Source organism: Bombus bifarius, unplaced genomic scaffold (assembly GCF_011952205.1).
Source record: "Bombus bifarius isolate JDL3187 unplaced genomic scaffold, Bbif_JDL3187 scf7180000008178, whole genome shotgun sequence".
Classification (NCBI taxonomy): Eukaryota; Metazoa; Arthropoda; class Insecta; order Hymenoptera; family Apidae; genus Bombus; species Bombus bifarius.
Window position 1 is genome coordinate 490,014 of NW_022884495.1, and position 17,700 is coordinate 507,713.

At 38.6% G+C, this 17,700-nt stretch overlaps 1 protein-coding gene across 2 annotated transcripts; it reads right to left on the reverse strand.

The window, feature by feature from the left end:
* Window positions 1–483: 483 nt before the first annotated feature.
* Window positions 484–12,977, reverse strand: LOC117209532 (sensory neuron membrane protein 1). Of its 2 annotated transcripts, none has more exons than XM_033451668.1 (9): window positions 12,703–12,977; window positions 11,359–11,475; window positions 8,706–8,863; window positions 7,062–7,261; window positions 5,036–5,238; window positions 4,377–4,632; window positions 3,562–3,773; window positions 2,627–2,853; window positions 484–1,804 (listed from the first exon to the last, which is right to left on the reverse strand). In XM_033451668.1, exons 2-9 carry the CDS (start codon window positions 11,464–11,466, stop codon window positions 1,588–1,590), a joined length of 1,581 nt encoding a protein of 526 aa, XP_033307559.1. In that variant the 5' UTR covers window positions 11,467–11,475; window positions 12,703–12,977; the 3' UTR covers window positions 484–1,587. The 2 variants fall into 2 exon arrangements, with proteins under 2 accessions (XP_033307559.1, XP_033307558.1); XM_033451667.1 differs by lacking the exon at window positions 12,703–12,977 and adding an exon at window positions 12,212–12,510.
* Window positions 12,978–17,700: the final 4,723 nt, after the last annotated feature.

Below are 17,700 nucleotides of genomic sequence, written 5' to 3' on the forward strand. Positions count from 1 at the left end.
TCCAACCGAGGAGATCTCCGTGTGTCTCTAAACATCGAAACGCAAAGATTCGAGGATTTATGCTATGTCCTGCCTGCCGTTTGCAGAAAAATACGTCTGTACCGCTTTCGATCCATCCGACGATAGGAGAAACGCACGGGTTTAACAACGATGCATTCGTATATTACGTTCAATATCGCAATGTATGGAAATTTCGTTCGTGTTATAGACTGCGAGAGATCGTTAAAATAATCTTTAAGAATTAACGCATTAAGAGCTTAGGAAACTTAAACTAAATATAATCACGAATACGGTGAAACGCCGCAGGAAAGTTATTGCTGAATGAAAATTGACTTCTAGCTTGATTTAATAATTATTAATTTTTATAAAAGAAAAAAATGAATGTGCTGATCTATTCGCATAAATTACACGTTTAAAACGCTTGCGACTTGTACATACACAATATACAGGACTGCTATAGAAAGTCATACAAGTAGACCATAATATTGTCCACTAGAAATGTTTTTAATTTAATTTATGTGCAATGTAGAAAAATATATAAGAGTGATACGTTACATTAAATGTATGTTATATCGTATATTAATTGTAATACTATCAGAATATAAGTAAGTACATGATACGTATAAGAATTTTTATAAAGAATCGTTTGTTGTTGGCTGCAATTTCGTCAGAATTTTTTACCTTGTAAAAATACACGAAGAAAAGTAGGTATATAGGTACTCGGAGAAACGTGTTTTAACAGAAACTTACGAATAAGCTTTTCGAATTAAACGTAATTGAATAAAATAGCTATATATACGCTCGTTCTAAAGACATTAATGTATAAGAGCTGAGACTAAAAATCGAGTCTCTTACGTTCGATCGAAATATATAACATTTCCAGTCGACAATGGTTACCGTTTGTCTCTATACGATGTAACAAAGTCATTCGTAAACCTATTTATCTGGTGATTTATAGCTTACTCTAATACTCTGTGCAACAGATTGAGCAATTTTGAAGTACACGTTGTAAATTGCGACTGGACAAATGCGTTTCGTTGGTTTCGCCTTGATCGATTACAACTGCACTTATCAGAATTAGTGGCAAAAGGTAACTATCGATACACTCGTACGGAATTGTCTGGCAATACGTTAACATTATTGTACGCTGTCGTCACAAGATTTATAACTAAGAGAGGGAAAAGAATGATATTAAATATATATCATACGTAAAAACAAAACGTCCTCGATTAATACACGATCTACAACTTCTGTACACTTCCTGAGTTTCATTAGAGTTACGTTAATATTATTAGCGAATTTGTACAAGTAGACGAGTAACGAGTATCAATGTTGTCTCTTTTCCTATGATCTGTCATCTATGTAAAACGGACAAAACTTCGTTAAACGATATATTTTTGTACGAAGAGAATTATAACTCGTTTCGAAACCGACCTCTTAATCTTGATATTAAAACGTTATCGCGCGATAGAAATTTCGTCTAATTAACGCGATTAATTAACGCGACGTTGATTTTTCATTTATTCGACAAATTCTCTTTCTATTATACAAAGATCGTAGAGCTTGGAGATACGACTGACTAATAACTTAATTCGCGTCGAGATTAGGTGGCACCGCTGCGCTTTGTATCGTACTGATGGTCATCTGATTAGGCCATTTCTTCTCATCCTCGTTTTTTCCATTTTGTGACTGCGGAGTTACCTTCGTCACGTCCAACGACCCTTTGTCTTTGTTCTTGAAGAAAATCGCGGCAGCTGCTCCGCTCACGCAAGCGCCGCTTATTATCGTCAGCCACTTCATGAACCTATTTGACACGAACACGTAAATTATTAAACTCGTTACAATCGAAACACGATTAAAACGCCATTACAACAATCCCACGCTTTCTTTTTTTAATCGTCCATGATCCTGCGTCGTATCGTTAATATCGTTTGCATGCTGATTACCGGCATACTCTGTGCAATTTCCAGTTAAATCTGAACACTTTGCGGACTGCAGACGCGAATTCGCGTCTTACGTACTTTATGCGCTATCCTACAAAAATTGCAACTACTGTTAAATAAAACAATAAAGAAGAGAAAGGCAATGGATGCTATAATGGAAACGTTGTGAATGTGTTTTTACGTTACACACTTGGATAGTACGAAAACGTTGTCAATATGTTAGATATAATATCAACCAGGAAAGTTCGTTCTGTTTTTAAGGAATTTAACGAAACGATAAATTTTGCTCGGCCACCTCTCCATCGAGTAAATTGTTTTCAAGCGTATCACGCTGAAAAACGTTACCAGAAGTATCTTTAAACGTGCTCGTTGATTTTTGATAAAATATTACGCTCGTTGAATGCCGCTCTGGAAGCGTTCCGATTTTTGAGGAATTTCACGAAACGATAAATTTTGCTCGGTCACCTCTCCATCGGCCAAATTGTTTTCAAACGTATCACGCTGAAAAACGTTACCAGAAATATCTTTAAACGTGCTCGTTGATTTTTAATAAAATATTACACTTGTTGAACGATGTTCTGATTAATCTATATAACTCGTACTATAAATGATCGTATTATGAATCATAAACGGTTTGTCACTTACTTTGCACTTTCCTAAAACTCTCGTCGAAAGTTACTCACCCGATTATGCTTATCATCTTGAACACCATCTTCAGCTTCGCCAGAAACTCACCGCCGAGCTCTATTCCCTCCTCGACCCAGAAGAATGGAAATAAGCACTCTGGAAAGTTCTTCATTAACTTGAATTTTTCAACCTTGTTAAGGAACATATTGAACTGTAGCCTCTTGCGTGCAATTAAAGGAGTGGCTGTCATTGGTTCGAAGTCCATGTTAATGCCGTGCTTTTCCTGCAAAAGGAAACAGTGTAAGAAACGTAATACGTATTTTCTTTTTCTTTATCTTTACATACAGTCGCTCGCGAAAGTATTCGTACACTTCTGAAAATCCGTTAAGAATATCTGACGCGCGTTGTAAAGAAGATTTTGAAACTTCATCGACACTGTAACGATAGTCGACCATCGCGCAAACTTCGGCAAAGTTTCAGACGAATCTGAAAATGCACGCAGAAGCCACGATATTTCCTGGATAGTTGCCCATATAGCTAATTAACTATATAGCTATAAAACTACTTGCAGAAGTATTTTAACGATCGATTGTCGGCTAACTCCGGTGTATAACAAATTTAATCGTTTCTGTTTCGATAATGGAAGACGCGAAACACGCAAGTTCGTAGCGCTTTTTACGTGCAACCTGTTCATTCGATAAATAACAAAAGAAGACTCGTTTGAAGATCGTAGAGTAGTACAGTAAATCGTACAGAGAGTATAACGCGACCTCGACGCAATACAATTTTTGTTCGACACATTTTTTCCTAACATTCGTGTTTTTCCAGACATTCCAGCGTTTCGAGTTAAACCGGGCGGCACGTTGTACGCTCAGCGATATCGGTAACCAGCGTAGGTCAAAATTAATTAGAGATAAGGATTTTTAAAACGAAAATACGTCCACGCTGTCGCTCGTCGAGGATAACGAGAGTAAGAATTACAAATACGTGCTTCGTCGGGATGAAGTCCATCGACCATTTCCAGATATTTTTCCTCCGACCCAAGCAAATGTGGTAGAGAAGCGATAAGTGGCACGCCTACACACTTGGTCAAGTCCATAAGGTTTTTCGTTAGACAATTATCTGGCGCGGGACAAAAACACTTTTCCTCGGGATTTGTGCTCATATCACCCAAATCAGCCTTGTAGTGGTAAGTGTTGATGCCTGTAAAACGAATTTTCCATTTAGTAATAATAATCGAAAGAAGCGTTTCTGTGCTAATCTACGCGAAAATCTTCGAAACCAGGTGTCCACGATTTTACTCTATGTACTCGACTTGCTTCGTCTCACGTGGATTCGCCGCGTTGTCGATCACACTACAATTGTCGAGACACCTTGTATTACACGCGGCACACGAAATACTCAAAATAAGACGCATAACGATTTTTCTGTTCGGCTCTTAGCCTTTTTCTTTACAAATTTTCCATAGAAACGTACTTGCACGAACATTCGCAGTCTCCTTGCAACTGCACTGCGAGCTTTTACGAATATTAAGCAATGTGCAAAAGTACAGCGTGGCGTTTGTTACGACTAGCGTTTATAAGAAATTTGGAGGTTAATGCGTGCAATGAAATAACCGTACGTTTTTCATCTATGCCTACGTGGAACACATCCAAGTTATAGTTACTCGTTGCAATATTTAATACGCGAAACAACTCTTTCTTTTTTACTTACATTCCACCCTTTTAATTCATAGTCGTAAACATAGGAATTTGAATAAAGATCCGCGGTCTACCTGCAGCTACTTTTATTTCTCAAGGAATTCACCTGCGACTTTGGTCTTGTGGTCGAACCGAGCCGACAAACTTCTACAAATATCCGGTGAGTACGACACGATATCGTCCTGTTCCGTGAGCAACGGCGCGAAGATGGTAGAATCCGTGCCATTGAACTCGTTGCAATGGTCCTCGGTCCAAATGTCCAACTCTGGCTTTCCATTCACCTCGGTCACTTTTCCGACGTCTTTCCAGTACTTCACTCCCCGTAACACTCGTATACGGTCAGGAAGAACTGTACCGTTTTTCTAAAAAAAAAAAAGATCGATCACAGTGTTACAGACTGATGAAACAGTAACAGGATACCAAACATCCTGCAGGCTACAGACAATAGCCACAATAGTGTCCGAAAGCCAGGAGACAACATCATATCTAGAGTCAGAATTTCTCAGCTTACTTGCGAAAGCTTACGAAGCAACGCAACTGACGCAACTGAGCAAGGTACTTTAGTACTAAATAACAAATTACTGCTCAAATAATGAGAAAGATCGTCGGCGACAAAAAGCAGATTAATATGCTATCGGTCGGTAAGCATCGGCGACAAAAAGCCGATTAATAGACTATCGGTCGATAAAGTGTTAAGAGTAGAGACGAACGCGTAATAACGAGATAGGCCGCAACCTCGTACACGTTATACGTATGTGTACGTACTGGGCCAAACAGGGAGAACAGGTAGCGTCCGGGCCCATCGGGTAACAAAGCGTCTTCCTTTTCTTTCAAAACGTTGCAGATTGCGCTCGAAGCGAAGTCCTTCCCCGTGCAGTCCAGAGGCACACCATCGAACAGTATCTCCCTTGCTTTTGCTCTTACGAATACAGAACTTGGTTTCTTGAAGATATTGTCCACAGCCTTATCTGCGGATGTGAATTACGAACATTCGTACAATGATGTTTAGTAGAAGATCGAAGAGCGTTCGTAGAAAACACCGTGTAAGTGAGAAGAAACAAATTTTCCAGGAGAAAAAGAAACCTTACGCGGATGCAATGTAGTCTAGGTTCGTGAGAAAGAGGAGCGCGTATCGTCTCTTTGCTGTTATTTGCGAAGAAAATTCAATGTTCCTTTCGGTTGGACAGATGGTGTGTAGACAAAAGTCAGGAAACGATCGAGCAATTATTTATCGATGTTTATAGTTAATGTTGTTATTTCTGTATTTAGAGGTAGGATCATAATAGCTATTATTTTATTCTTTGGATAAATCTATCACACCCTTCTGAGCCACCCGAAAAACCTTTATCGCACTTTCTTACATGGACTAGGGATAAAAACAAAACACCTTAAATCTATCGATTAAATCTATCGATTGTGTCTAGAACTATTTTCTAGTTACTATTTATTGTAACTAGCGCGTCTGCATATGGCGAGCGTAAACTCACGTTGTCATTTTCAACGGTTAATTTAGGAAAGGAAATTGCACTTAGATTCTACACCACGGTGTTCTCATTGCAACGTGGAGAACATTCTTCGACGAGTGATGGAATTTTTCAATTTTGACGCTTACGGTGTCTTCTACGACCGCCCTGGACGATGTATGTTAATGTTTCTTGTTTAATACGATCATGGCAATTGCAACGCTCACAGCAATTGTACTAGGTCGTCCGAAAATTTCTTTCGTTTTATGAGGAAATGATAGATGCACAACGTTTTTCCTTTTATATCATTTTATCGAATTATGTCGAATTATGTATTCAATAGAACAAGCGATATTCAGTATATTATACTAAATACAATAAACTACAACTGGATATCACAAACTTATAAAAGGAAAGGAACCTAATACGATACTCGTCACGAGTATTTCGTGGTAAGAGATCGAAATATATATCGAGCAACGATTAGAAATACAAAAACATATATTCTCTTAGAAAAATATTCTGCTTGCACGTGGACCTGTAGCTTTCGCTACAATTTTTCGCGAACGCTTCAATTTTGCAACCCTATGCCGGAGAAGCGTGCGTGGAAAGCTTCGCGCGAAAGACATCTGCGGAAAAGTATACAAGCAAACGAAAAGAATGGAGTACACGAGGCGTTAGGCGAATGGATTGATCCGTTCGTTCAAGGAGAAGGTAAGTAACTTATCGTTAGCCATAAGTAAAACGTTTCTCGCGACCCTCTTTCGCTTTTAAATCATCGCGTCGTTTCATTCTTGTGTATTTCTAGCTAAGGCCAAGCCGACCTTTACTTTTGGATCGAAACGAACGAACGTTCGATTTAATGCACGAGACGGAATTTTAAAGACGCCGCTTCCCGTAACAAACGGATCCCCACGCGTTTTCACGCTTTTTATTTACGCGCTACATGTGTTGCTTTTTGCCCGAAAGCTTTTGGACATTTCGCTGGCGCCGTAACGACGCTCAACTATCGCGATTATATCGTGCCAGTAAATTAGAAAAATATAAAATACAATTTTTAAAGAGTATGCAAATTTCTCACGGATGATACGAATATTCGAACGAGCGATCGTTCGATTTGTTTGCTTGATTTGTTTGTTATAATAAATAATTCGATGGAACCGTTTTTAACGTGGTATTTGTTATAGGCTGAGGATGATCGTTGTTATTTGCTTACTATGAAAACCGAAAACGATCCGATTCGCCTCGACCTACTCTACGTATGTTGACAATATGGTGGATCGTGCGCTGGATCTTCAACGGTTAAGAAAGATATGATCAACACTTACTGAGAATTCCAATTGCAGCTGGTTGTTGTTCAAGAGTAAGTTTGACCATGCTGAGAATAAGAACATGAGGAAAGACCAGCTCCTCCTCGCCGGTCAATGGGCTGCTCAACGACGGATTGTAAAACCAAGTTGCTTTCAAGTTGTACTCTAAACTGTCGTCTTCTTCTCGATCGACCATATTTACTTTGTGTTTATATTCGCTGAAGAAGAGACACATTTTCTAATTCGCTGTATTCGAATAAAATTGACCGTATACGCGTGCCATACTCACGACGATAAATGTACTCGAGCGAATGTCGATTAAATTAACACTAGAACTAGCGATAGTTAACACGAAGCTATTTCTACGAAAACCAGTGAAAATGACTGGTCTTTAAAAAATACGTAATAATAGAATATTTGTATATTTATCGATTTATTACTTTCCCACAGAAAGAATTCCACGTTACGTAGTACATTTTTGGTATTATTAATCCATCCGGGATCCCTAAACGAGGGTTGACACGTTTATAAAATTGTAGAACCAGTCATTTCGACTACTGTGGTATTTCTAGTATTAGCATGTAGCGATCTAGCGATGGATCCGCAATTTTCCTGATAACCGATATCATCGTATCGAACGATACGCGGTGAAAGTTTGAAAAACGCGTGGCAAGTTGTACGAAACGAGGAACCTGGTTAATTGGGGTTCGATAAACAGATCGCTGGATCCTTTTACGCTTTGACGAGTACCAGTGATTTTCACTGGCATTGGTACAAGTAGCCTCGATACAAAATTATTTCCAGTTTGAATACATAAAAAGGAAAATAAAATTCATTATATTATTCTTTTAGTCATCGTTGCGGAAGTGATTACATCATCGCGGGGAAAAATATAACACGAAGTAGGAATTTTATAATAAAATTGTAAAACCATTCGATTTGACTACTGTGCTAGTTCTAGTGTTAATCGACGATTTGTGACAACCAGTAATGTGAGCAAATTCGATACGTACAGTCGGGAACAAACATAAGTAAACAGTCAGCTTGTGGATTTGTATTTATTTGTTATATGTCGTCCTATGGGTCGCTCGGAAGATTCGTTCAGATTTTTAAGGAAATTCGGTCGACGCGAAACATCGTATGGAAAAGTTCTTCGCCGAAAAACCTGAGAAGTTCTGGAAGCATGGGATACTCGACTCGTTGCGTGAAAGATGAGAAAACGTTGAACCGAATCCCGCCATACACAATTCGATAAACGTGTGTCGAATCGGAGCGTAAATCGGAACGATCTTTCCAAGCGACCCATAGGACGATATATAACAAATAAAACTTGAGAATGTAACAGTGCCGATTCCATTATTGTCGTTGTCCAACTTTTCTCAACGACTGTACGTTCTTATAGACCCGAATCGCATCCAATAGCCAAGATTCGCTTTGTAAATTTCGTTAAGTTTCTAACATCGAAGATACGACGATTCTCGTTCGCGAGTTAATTAAATAATACGACTACTTGTATTAACTCGCGAGCCTCCACTTACAGCTACGTACTTGGAATTTCGAGCAAATCGTAGACCCACGTTAATACACGCTAAGAGATAATACGCGAAGATAGAAATAGATTGCGGAGTTCTATGTGGCTGAAACGATCCTCGACATACTCACTCGTAGAAAAATGGTCCTACTTCTTCGAGGATTGGCTTCTCGCCTGCTGTAATTTCTGTAGGATTCGTCACGTTGAAAAGGTAGATCTTGAAGTCCAATGGAACAGGAAAGGTGGACCATAACTCGCGCATCTCGGTATTAGGTTTCAACGTTACTTGCTGTCGATCATTTTGTTAATTAATGTCACGTACGAACGAAATACTGCCAATTTCTATACGTTCGATGAAAAACTATGTAAGCACACGTGTGTGTAAACTACCACTGATATACAGAGTGTATCGCGACGTGCGAAACTCGCTTCACGAGCGGACAGAAGGCACGCGATACGATGAGAAAATGCCTTCTGTCCGACCTTCTTTAAAAATTGTAGCCGTTTTCGCGTCTCGATAACTCGCGACTGTTTGCTTTGCCTTTGCGGAAGCTGCTCGTCGAAGTGGCTATCCGCGTTATTCTACGCTGGAATTTTTGAACATCGCCAAATTCTTCGACGAGCTTCGAAACACCGAATTGACTGCGATTTTGAAACATCGTCGTATAGGAGGTGGCACGTTCGTGTGAACTTTCTTCGTCGTATTTCTGCCTCCTGTTCGGGTGTTACGATGCACGTGTTACGATATATTTTGTACAAACTGCGGATGACTCATTTTGTCGTGGAGATTAGTATCTTTAAAGTCAGCCTTCACAGACGTTACATCGGAACACACGTTTTATAAAATACCTGTCTTCGCGTTACGTTTACCATATTTCCTAAATATCTCTGAAATTTCGTTCCTTGAGGCGATAGGAAATTCGTTTGCCGGTTGTATGTACTTCTGTTGCAAAGAAGAAAAATCCCCATAATAAATATACATACACGTACGTATAACATCCTGGGACCTCTGTAGAATTGCTCGAGGGATATTTCAAAAAATTGAGAAATACGACTAACTCGAATTCACAAAATGTCCAACCTGCGTCACCGTCAGTGATCCGCGACCCGTCGTTCGCGTACAGAACAAAGTGGAAACTTAGTCATTCGATATAATGTTTCGCGTTATCCAATTAAACGACGGATAGACAATTATTACCCGCGGACATAACGTTTTATCACGATTCTTGGCGTGCTACCGTCATGTCATTGACGTTCGTGTGCTACTTTATTCCACGTTGCTTCGCCGAAACTCCTCGTTACTCGGAACAGAAGAGAAATCAGACGGAGAATATTCGTTCTATCGTTTCCCATTTATTCCTCCATGCAGAATCGCCGCTGATTTGTAGCGTATAAAAATACCGGGACACTCTGTATATCGATGTAACAAACAGCAACATGTAACATTATACGATAATACGATAAACGTATAATATTAATATGTCTATCGTTAACGTTATTATTATGTTCCATTGTATCGTATTGTATCGTAATTCTTTATCCTATCGAGGCTATTGCGTCTGTTACAATCTTTTCTCGATGAACTGAAAAGTTGGTGAAAAAGTTTATTGAAATAATTGTTACAGCACCTTACAGTTTATTTGTCCTTTTTATAAAGCACATTTTTTCTTTAAACCCGTCAAAATGTTTAATTTCGTGCTATTTTCTGCCTTTTTTTTTTTTTAGTTCATCGAGAAGAAAAATATATGATAATTTAATCCTCTTTTGGTTTTTTGTTCCAGTCAAGAATCACGAGGTGGACCTTTCCCACCGATTGAAAACTGCAGCCCATGAAATAGGCTTGGAAAACTGTTCTAACTTCTTTTTCTACTTAAAAAAAATCTTTTTGTATTCGTTGAGTATATATGAAACCATACCTCGAAATTCAATAACTTGATTTCTTTCTTTCTCTTTAAAAAAAAAAAGATAGTAAAAAGATGCTGCTTTGGAACATTCCAATTCAGGACAATCCCTTAATTTATTGCTTCAAGATGAATCTTAATTTCTCATTTGTCTAAATACCGCTATATCCTGGTATAACGCGTTAACGATATTGTACAGATCGGTATGTACATTGACGTTTAATGGGGGAAAAATTGCAGGAACAACAGTAACGAGAGCCGTGGCAACTGTGACGTGGAAACAACGATACACGCACGACGTGAACAAATTATGTAAAGTTAAAAAAATACAGGATCGGGGCTAACGAAAAGAAACAAAGGGCAACGACAATTATTCCGAGTGAGATGCGGCTTTGTTCTTGAAACGGCGATGGCAGGTAAAAACTGGACGTGTAATGGTAACGGTGTGTGCGAACACGTACTTCATAGATAACGTTCGTTCATCGATTGTAATTTCCAACAGAGATAAAAGGGAAGAAAACCGTCATTTAATGTGTACGCGACGAGGGATCATCCGGCAACGTGAAACAATACCAAAGTGTGTTAAAATACGCGTGCAACCGGTGTGTAATTAGTATGATTTACATTATATTGCATATACACTATAGTTACACTATACACCTCGTTGGTAAGTATTGGCTTGGCAACTAAGTGATTGCGGATTTTGCCAATAGGCGGTATGGAGAACATTCGCAATCACTTACTTGCCAAGCCAATAATTACAACGCTTACGAGAACTTAAGTACGTCCTTAGGAAATTAGAAGAATCTTGGACTGTAAATTTTGCTTCCTACAGGTGCGTGAATAATCGGCAGATTGCCAGAGATGCTTGGCCACTACTCACGTTTTTGATCTTCCACTTCAAGAAGGGTGGGAAAACGATCGCACAGAACACAACTCCAAAGGCGAACAGAGAGCCACCGATGATTCCCAGTTTCTTCGGCTTTATCATAGTAACACGCTGCAACAATCACGGTTAGCCATATAAGTCGAGTTTGTCGATGAAACCCTATGGCGTTAAGTCGGCCGATGTACGTGGATTAACGTCAATAACGGAAACACAAAATGTAGGCAAAATACAGCGAAACAATAACTATGACGCGTAAGCGAGTAATAAGTTTCCGTTCGAACCTTCGATATACCATAAATATAAACTGAGAAACTTTGCGAACTCGAGCATGAATAGTTTATATATAGTTGCTATACCACGGCAGAAGCGAAAACACTTGTTCTTCGATCGGCGCTGGTGAAAATGAAGATGAAGAACAGAAAATGACGAAGGAAACGAAGGAAGAAAATTAAGCGATAAATGCGACAAAGGCGACGAAGAAACGAGAACCTGATGTTCGTCAGAACGCGGGAAAGTGAGTAAAAGCGACGAAGGAGAAGAGATCTAGCGTTTCTCGACGCGTGGATCGATCATCTTTGTCGAATAACCATAGGAAACAATAAATAAGTAAATGGCAAGGTGATCTTCGTTTCGTAGAGATCGAACTATAGAAAAAGAAGAGAAAAAAAGTGACAAAGAAACGCGTGGATTTCGATCGATAGAAAGAAGAATATAAATAAAATACCAACAAAAAAAAAAAAAAGAAGAAGAGAGAAGTTAATATATTTTTATCGAATGTCGAAGAAACGCGATCTCAAAGACCGATAAAAATTCTAAAAACCCGGTTATTCGATGAAGTTGTGGAAACCTTGTGTCCGGTCGGAGCACGCAGCGTTTCGTGAAGCTTTCGTCCGGTCGTTAAAAACGAAAGTAGACCCAAAAGCGACGAGTACCAGGTAACCTTAACGCCTCGACGAAAGACACGAGCGGCAAAATCATGCGCGAGAGGCTTCAGACGCATTCCTTTGAAAATCTTCGAAAAATCCTCGTCTATCTACTTCGAGCGTCGAACGAATATCGCGAATTTCTATGTATTTTCCAATCTAACGATCGCAAGATTGCTTCGTTATCATCGAACGAACCATCTAACTACGTCTTCTTTCCAACGTTATAAGTATTTTTTTTTTTTTTTTTTTAGAAACATTCTTCTCCTTTCAGTACGATACTTTTGATTTAAATAGCGTCCTTTAAAAGTAATCCTTTCAGGTTCCTTTCCTTTTCGACGAATCCTTCGTGGATTTAAGTATTATCACTGTTCGACACGACGACGACGAGAGCTTCTCGAGCTTATTCGCACACCTTGTAATGGCCGAGCTAGTGAATACGATGTCGACTGGCCGATCGAGAAGAGTACGAGAGGTCGACCGGCTTCCTCGTCCTGTGCCGTTGATCTTCGAGTGTTCGCGTGAACTGACGGTTTCGAGCTTCGTCGTCGAACGACGGCGACACCGGCAAAACGCCCACTCCTGCGTCACCACGTACAACCGATTTTCGCGCTACCTGTGCGAGAGTGGTAGCTGATCAGAGTTCTTTGGTTAAACAGATGTCTATCTCTTCTATCGCCTATTTCTTCTCTTTCTTCTATTTCTCCTTCCGTTTTCTCGCACTTGTTTCTCGCTATTTTCTCTCGTTATCCATACGAACCTACAATATATCGTTCGATCTCAGTTTCCTCGCATTCTCCTCTTTCCTAAAGTTCACTCCGGCGTACGAAGACTATGGAAAGTATCAGCCGCCTTCTCCTCGGACGCGTATCCTCATTTTCCAACCGAGCGCTTTTCCATCGTCTTCTACGCTTCTTTTTCCAATCGGTTTAATCCTCACGAATCTGAAAACCTGCAAATTTTCCTAGTTACGCGAAAGCATACTGATTAGCCATACTAATTAATTAGCGTGTAAATGATATTACAGTTTCATTTCAACATTGTTCGCGTCTCGTCTCTTCTATCGTCTTCGTTCCTCCACCTGCATTTTTACAAAACACCAGGGGAGCGCTGAAACGGAATAAACGACAGAATAAATGCAACGACCTGTCGATACTCTCTGTAGCCACTGTGCATGCTTTTTTACGACTTTGCTACGTACCGTTTTTTTACGATAATATGGTACGACTTTGGAAACGTAACGGGACAAACATGCAGATTCTCTTGCGTTGTAAAGTTTCGCAAAATTTCACGCAAACGAGGATCGGTACAACGGATAATATTATATTAGCGTGACATCCGTGTCGCACGAAGACGAAAAGATTTTCGTGTTAGTTGGCGAATACGATTTTCTGACATTTTGATTTTGCCTCGTGAAAGAAATGGAGTTGGTCGATGTACTTCGGATTCTGTTGGCGACATTATTTTCGATTTGCGAAGAGGTCGATCGTCAATTACATCGAACAATTTTATCGAACGTTAAAATTACCGATCGTTTCGCTTGGAAATTTTGCGACTTGATTTACGAACGAAGAAAAATTATTCTTTCTCTGTATTTTCTTATGCTGCGTCCAAATCGACCGAAACTGTCCCCCGGCTGTTTCGTCTTCCATACAACAACGAGATATTGTGAAATTAGATATTTTTGCTTAGTTAATGGTCACACGATGTACAAGAAAGTCTGCTCGACAGTGGTGTGCATGATCGTAAAAGTAAACGATGAAAACAGAAATATGTTCAACTCGGGGAAAAGTGTGCGATGCTAACAATAGCGTGATATCTTCAAAACATTTTTAAATTATTACGCAACGCTGAAATTATTAAGACACGCTTTACGCATCGTTCGACAAGATATCGTCTTTCGCGCAATTCATTTTCTGTAAGAAATAAACTACGATCGGATAAGTTAATTGTACGCGTTACGAAACAACGTGTTACATCGTTACGCGTAAAACCATTGCTTCGCTTGCGTTTTCACAATTTTATTCTTCGGGTGTCGTTCTTCTCGGGTTCTTTGACAGGTTGACCTTGTTGAAATTGTTCGTTTCAAACGAAACATAAAATCGAGTTGACAAATTTCGATCTCTCAACCATCAGTCTCCAAATATCGCTTTCCAACAGATTCCACGTCGAGTCCACAGGGTCGATTTTATAATAAAAAGATTTCTACGGAATAAAAGTTTGAAACTGAAACAATTTTTCTAGTAAAATTGTACGCTTTGTCCTAAACGCAGAGTGAGAGATTTAAATTTTCGACTAGTCTGACGTTAGAAAATATTTTACTCGACCAGAGCAATCGAAATTGAAACGTTGCATAAATTCCGTTATAAAATTCATCTAGACTTTCTCTGACATTGGATTCCGTGAAAAATGAAATTTCCCATCGATGTACTGGATTTAAGCGTATAACGAAACGTGCGATTCTCGTATAACGGAACGACGCTTTTATAGATTTGCACCTGTGCACGACACTACGTTGTTCTTTGGTGTCAAGTGTAACGCCTATCGAGCGCGAAGGTGCAGAAGAATGTATTAAATATGAGCATTCTATAGTTAACTGTTAGTGGAACACGTTGGAATTGCAAAGTTTTACGTGTGCAATTTATAATACAAAACGATGCATATTTACTATGTTTAACCGAACTGTTGTATCCGTTTAATTATTTTATTTTATGCTAATGCCATTCGTGTCGCTCTATTAACGCATATATATACGACATTTTGTCGAATAAATAACGATGAATTTTAATCGTTACTTTCACTATTATTACATTGTATATATATATAGCATACAGTAGCTTAATTGCAATTTTAAAGGAATTATTCTTCCACTTATTTATATATATATATATATATAGCATACAGTAGCTTAATTGCAATTTTAAAGGAATTATTCTTCCACTTATTTATATATATATATATATATATATAGCATACAGTAGCTTAATTGCAATTTTAAAGGAATTATTCTTCCACTTATTTATATATATATATATATATAGCATACAGTAGCTTAATTGCAATTTTAAAGGAATTATTCTTCCACTTATTTCATCGTTCCTTCTTTCTGTTGTTCTATCTGTATTATAATTACGCATAGGATCCTAAACATCGTCGATATATATACAATGTAATTATCATAATTTTATGTAATTAAACGATACTCGCTTAGAAATGTCTATAAAATCATCTCGGCAATAATTTACGCGAGTCATCTAGTTTTATGACTCGACACATAAACCAAGTAAATACAATCGTTTGCTGTGTATTAAATTTCAGTTATTAGCAAGCTAAATGACGTCTTCTCGAATCAAGCGCTAGATTAATCTGCATATATTTACGTAAACGTTTGTAAACGTGTTTCGTTACCTATTATTACATTTGTCACACGCAACGACTCGTTTCATTTCCTTTTCGATACGTTTCAACCGTCTATTTCCATTCTATTCCACTGCGATAAAACCCCTCGGTTTTGCCATACTTCGAAAATAATAATCATGCAAGAACAATAATAATTGTATATCAGATTTTACATTTATCAGACATTGCTTTCCTTGGTACGTATTTTCTTAATTTAAGGATAGTCGCGACAGCATCAGATCGGATCAAAAACTCGACGTATTATCGAAACTGTTAATTAATTATGCTGTAAAACGTTGGAATTAAATCGCATGAAAAATCGAAGGATTTCTCGCGATTATCTTCCTCGGATCGCGGATCACGCGAGCACTTATTTTTCAGTATTTCAAACTGACAATCTTTTCACTTCAATGATTCAAGCTTTTTTTTTTTGTTTTATAGGAAATGATACGCCAGATCGATCGATGCGTCATAAACACTTCTACATAACTCGTCTTTTTTTAATAAAAGTTTCCATCACCTGAACTATAATTACACTTAAAGAGAAACAAATACTATAGAGAATACGTGTTAAGACCAGCAAGATTGTTAACACGAATATCTTCACTAGCTACTAAGACTATCTTCTCTAAAAATGGAACTATGTTTAGGTGATATGCCGCATAACGTATGGTAAAAACTTCAAAAAAATCGCGGGAAGTGAATCTACGCTACAAATACGCTACAAATCTACGCTAAGTTACCGAGCAAAGGCACTTCAATTTCTCAGCGATCTGTACATTGGCCAAGAACACGCGCATAATCCTTTAATCGCCAGTAAGCAAAAGACAAGGCCGAAAACGCCATCTTTTTATTCTTGACTTTTGTCTTATCTCAGCTCCAACGATCAACCCCTGAATCTTTTCTACGCCCCGAACACCCTCTATAGTGTCGTGTCCGCATCGCCTCATATAGTGCACCTTACGCGGAATTACCTGACCTTTACCGATAGACAGAACGATATATGCGCGTTTTACACGTTTAGGTGTGACTTTACGATAAACCATTTGAATCCTACGTGTAACAAAGTGGCAGCGCCAAGGACGTGCGATTGTATTTTATTAATATCGCTGTCAATTTCTAACGTCATATACACTCTCGTTCGTAAGCGGATATTAAGACGCGTCGTCTTACCAACCGGCATTATTCGGCACGCAATGGTGTTACTACTGTTATCAACGTTTTAGAAGCTCGAGCTAAAAAGATATTACAATGAAAGCGACGATGAATTCATCCCGCGTCTTATACTTAGACGGTTTGAGACGCGAACGGAATACAATTGAACGCAGCTCGATGTATTGAAAATTTCTCTGAACGATTTACCGGTATAAAGCAATATCTATGTAGAATGCGCGAGTAATTGGAAGAATATTACGTCTACGTTGTATTTTGTCGCTTGTCGTTGTTTTCGTATTATTCGTTAATTCGTTATTATTCGTTATTATTTATTCGTATACGGATCAATAAGAAATATTCGAGTGCAAGCGACAATAAATTCTTCTCGCGTTTTACATTTAGACTGACATTTTAGGTTAGGTTAGGCGTTTTACATTTAGGTTTACGACGCATACGGAATACGATTCGACGCAGTTTGATGTATTGGAAATTTCTCAGATTTATCGGTACGAAATATTTATGTAGAGTATTATGTCTACGTTACGTTTTCTTGCTTGTAATTGTTTCCGTATTATTGTTGTTGAAACACGAACTGACAGAAGAAGGTAGAATCACATGAAGACGCGCGTGTTTCGCTATCCGAAAATTCTCTCGTCCGAACAGTCGCATCTCCAATGTGGCGATCGAGAATACGTAGAAAATGTAGGAAAAAGAAATTTGATTTGATTATACGGTTATCGATCGTTAATATAAAATCGGATATATCGACTGTTTACAGTTGAAGGAATAAAAGGAATTAATATATTTCCGTATGGAACCTGCACGAATCTCATTGATAGTTTAGTTAAAATGAATCGTG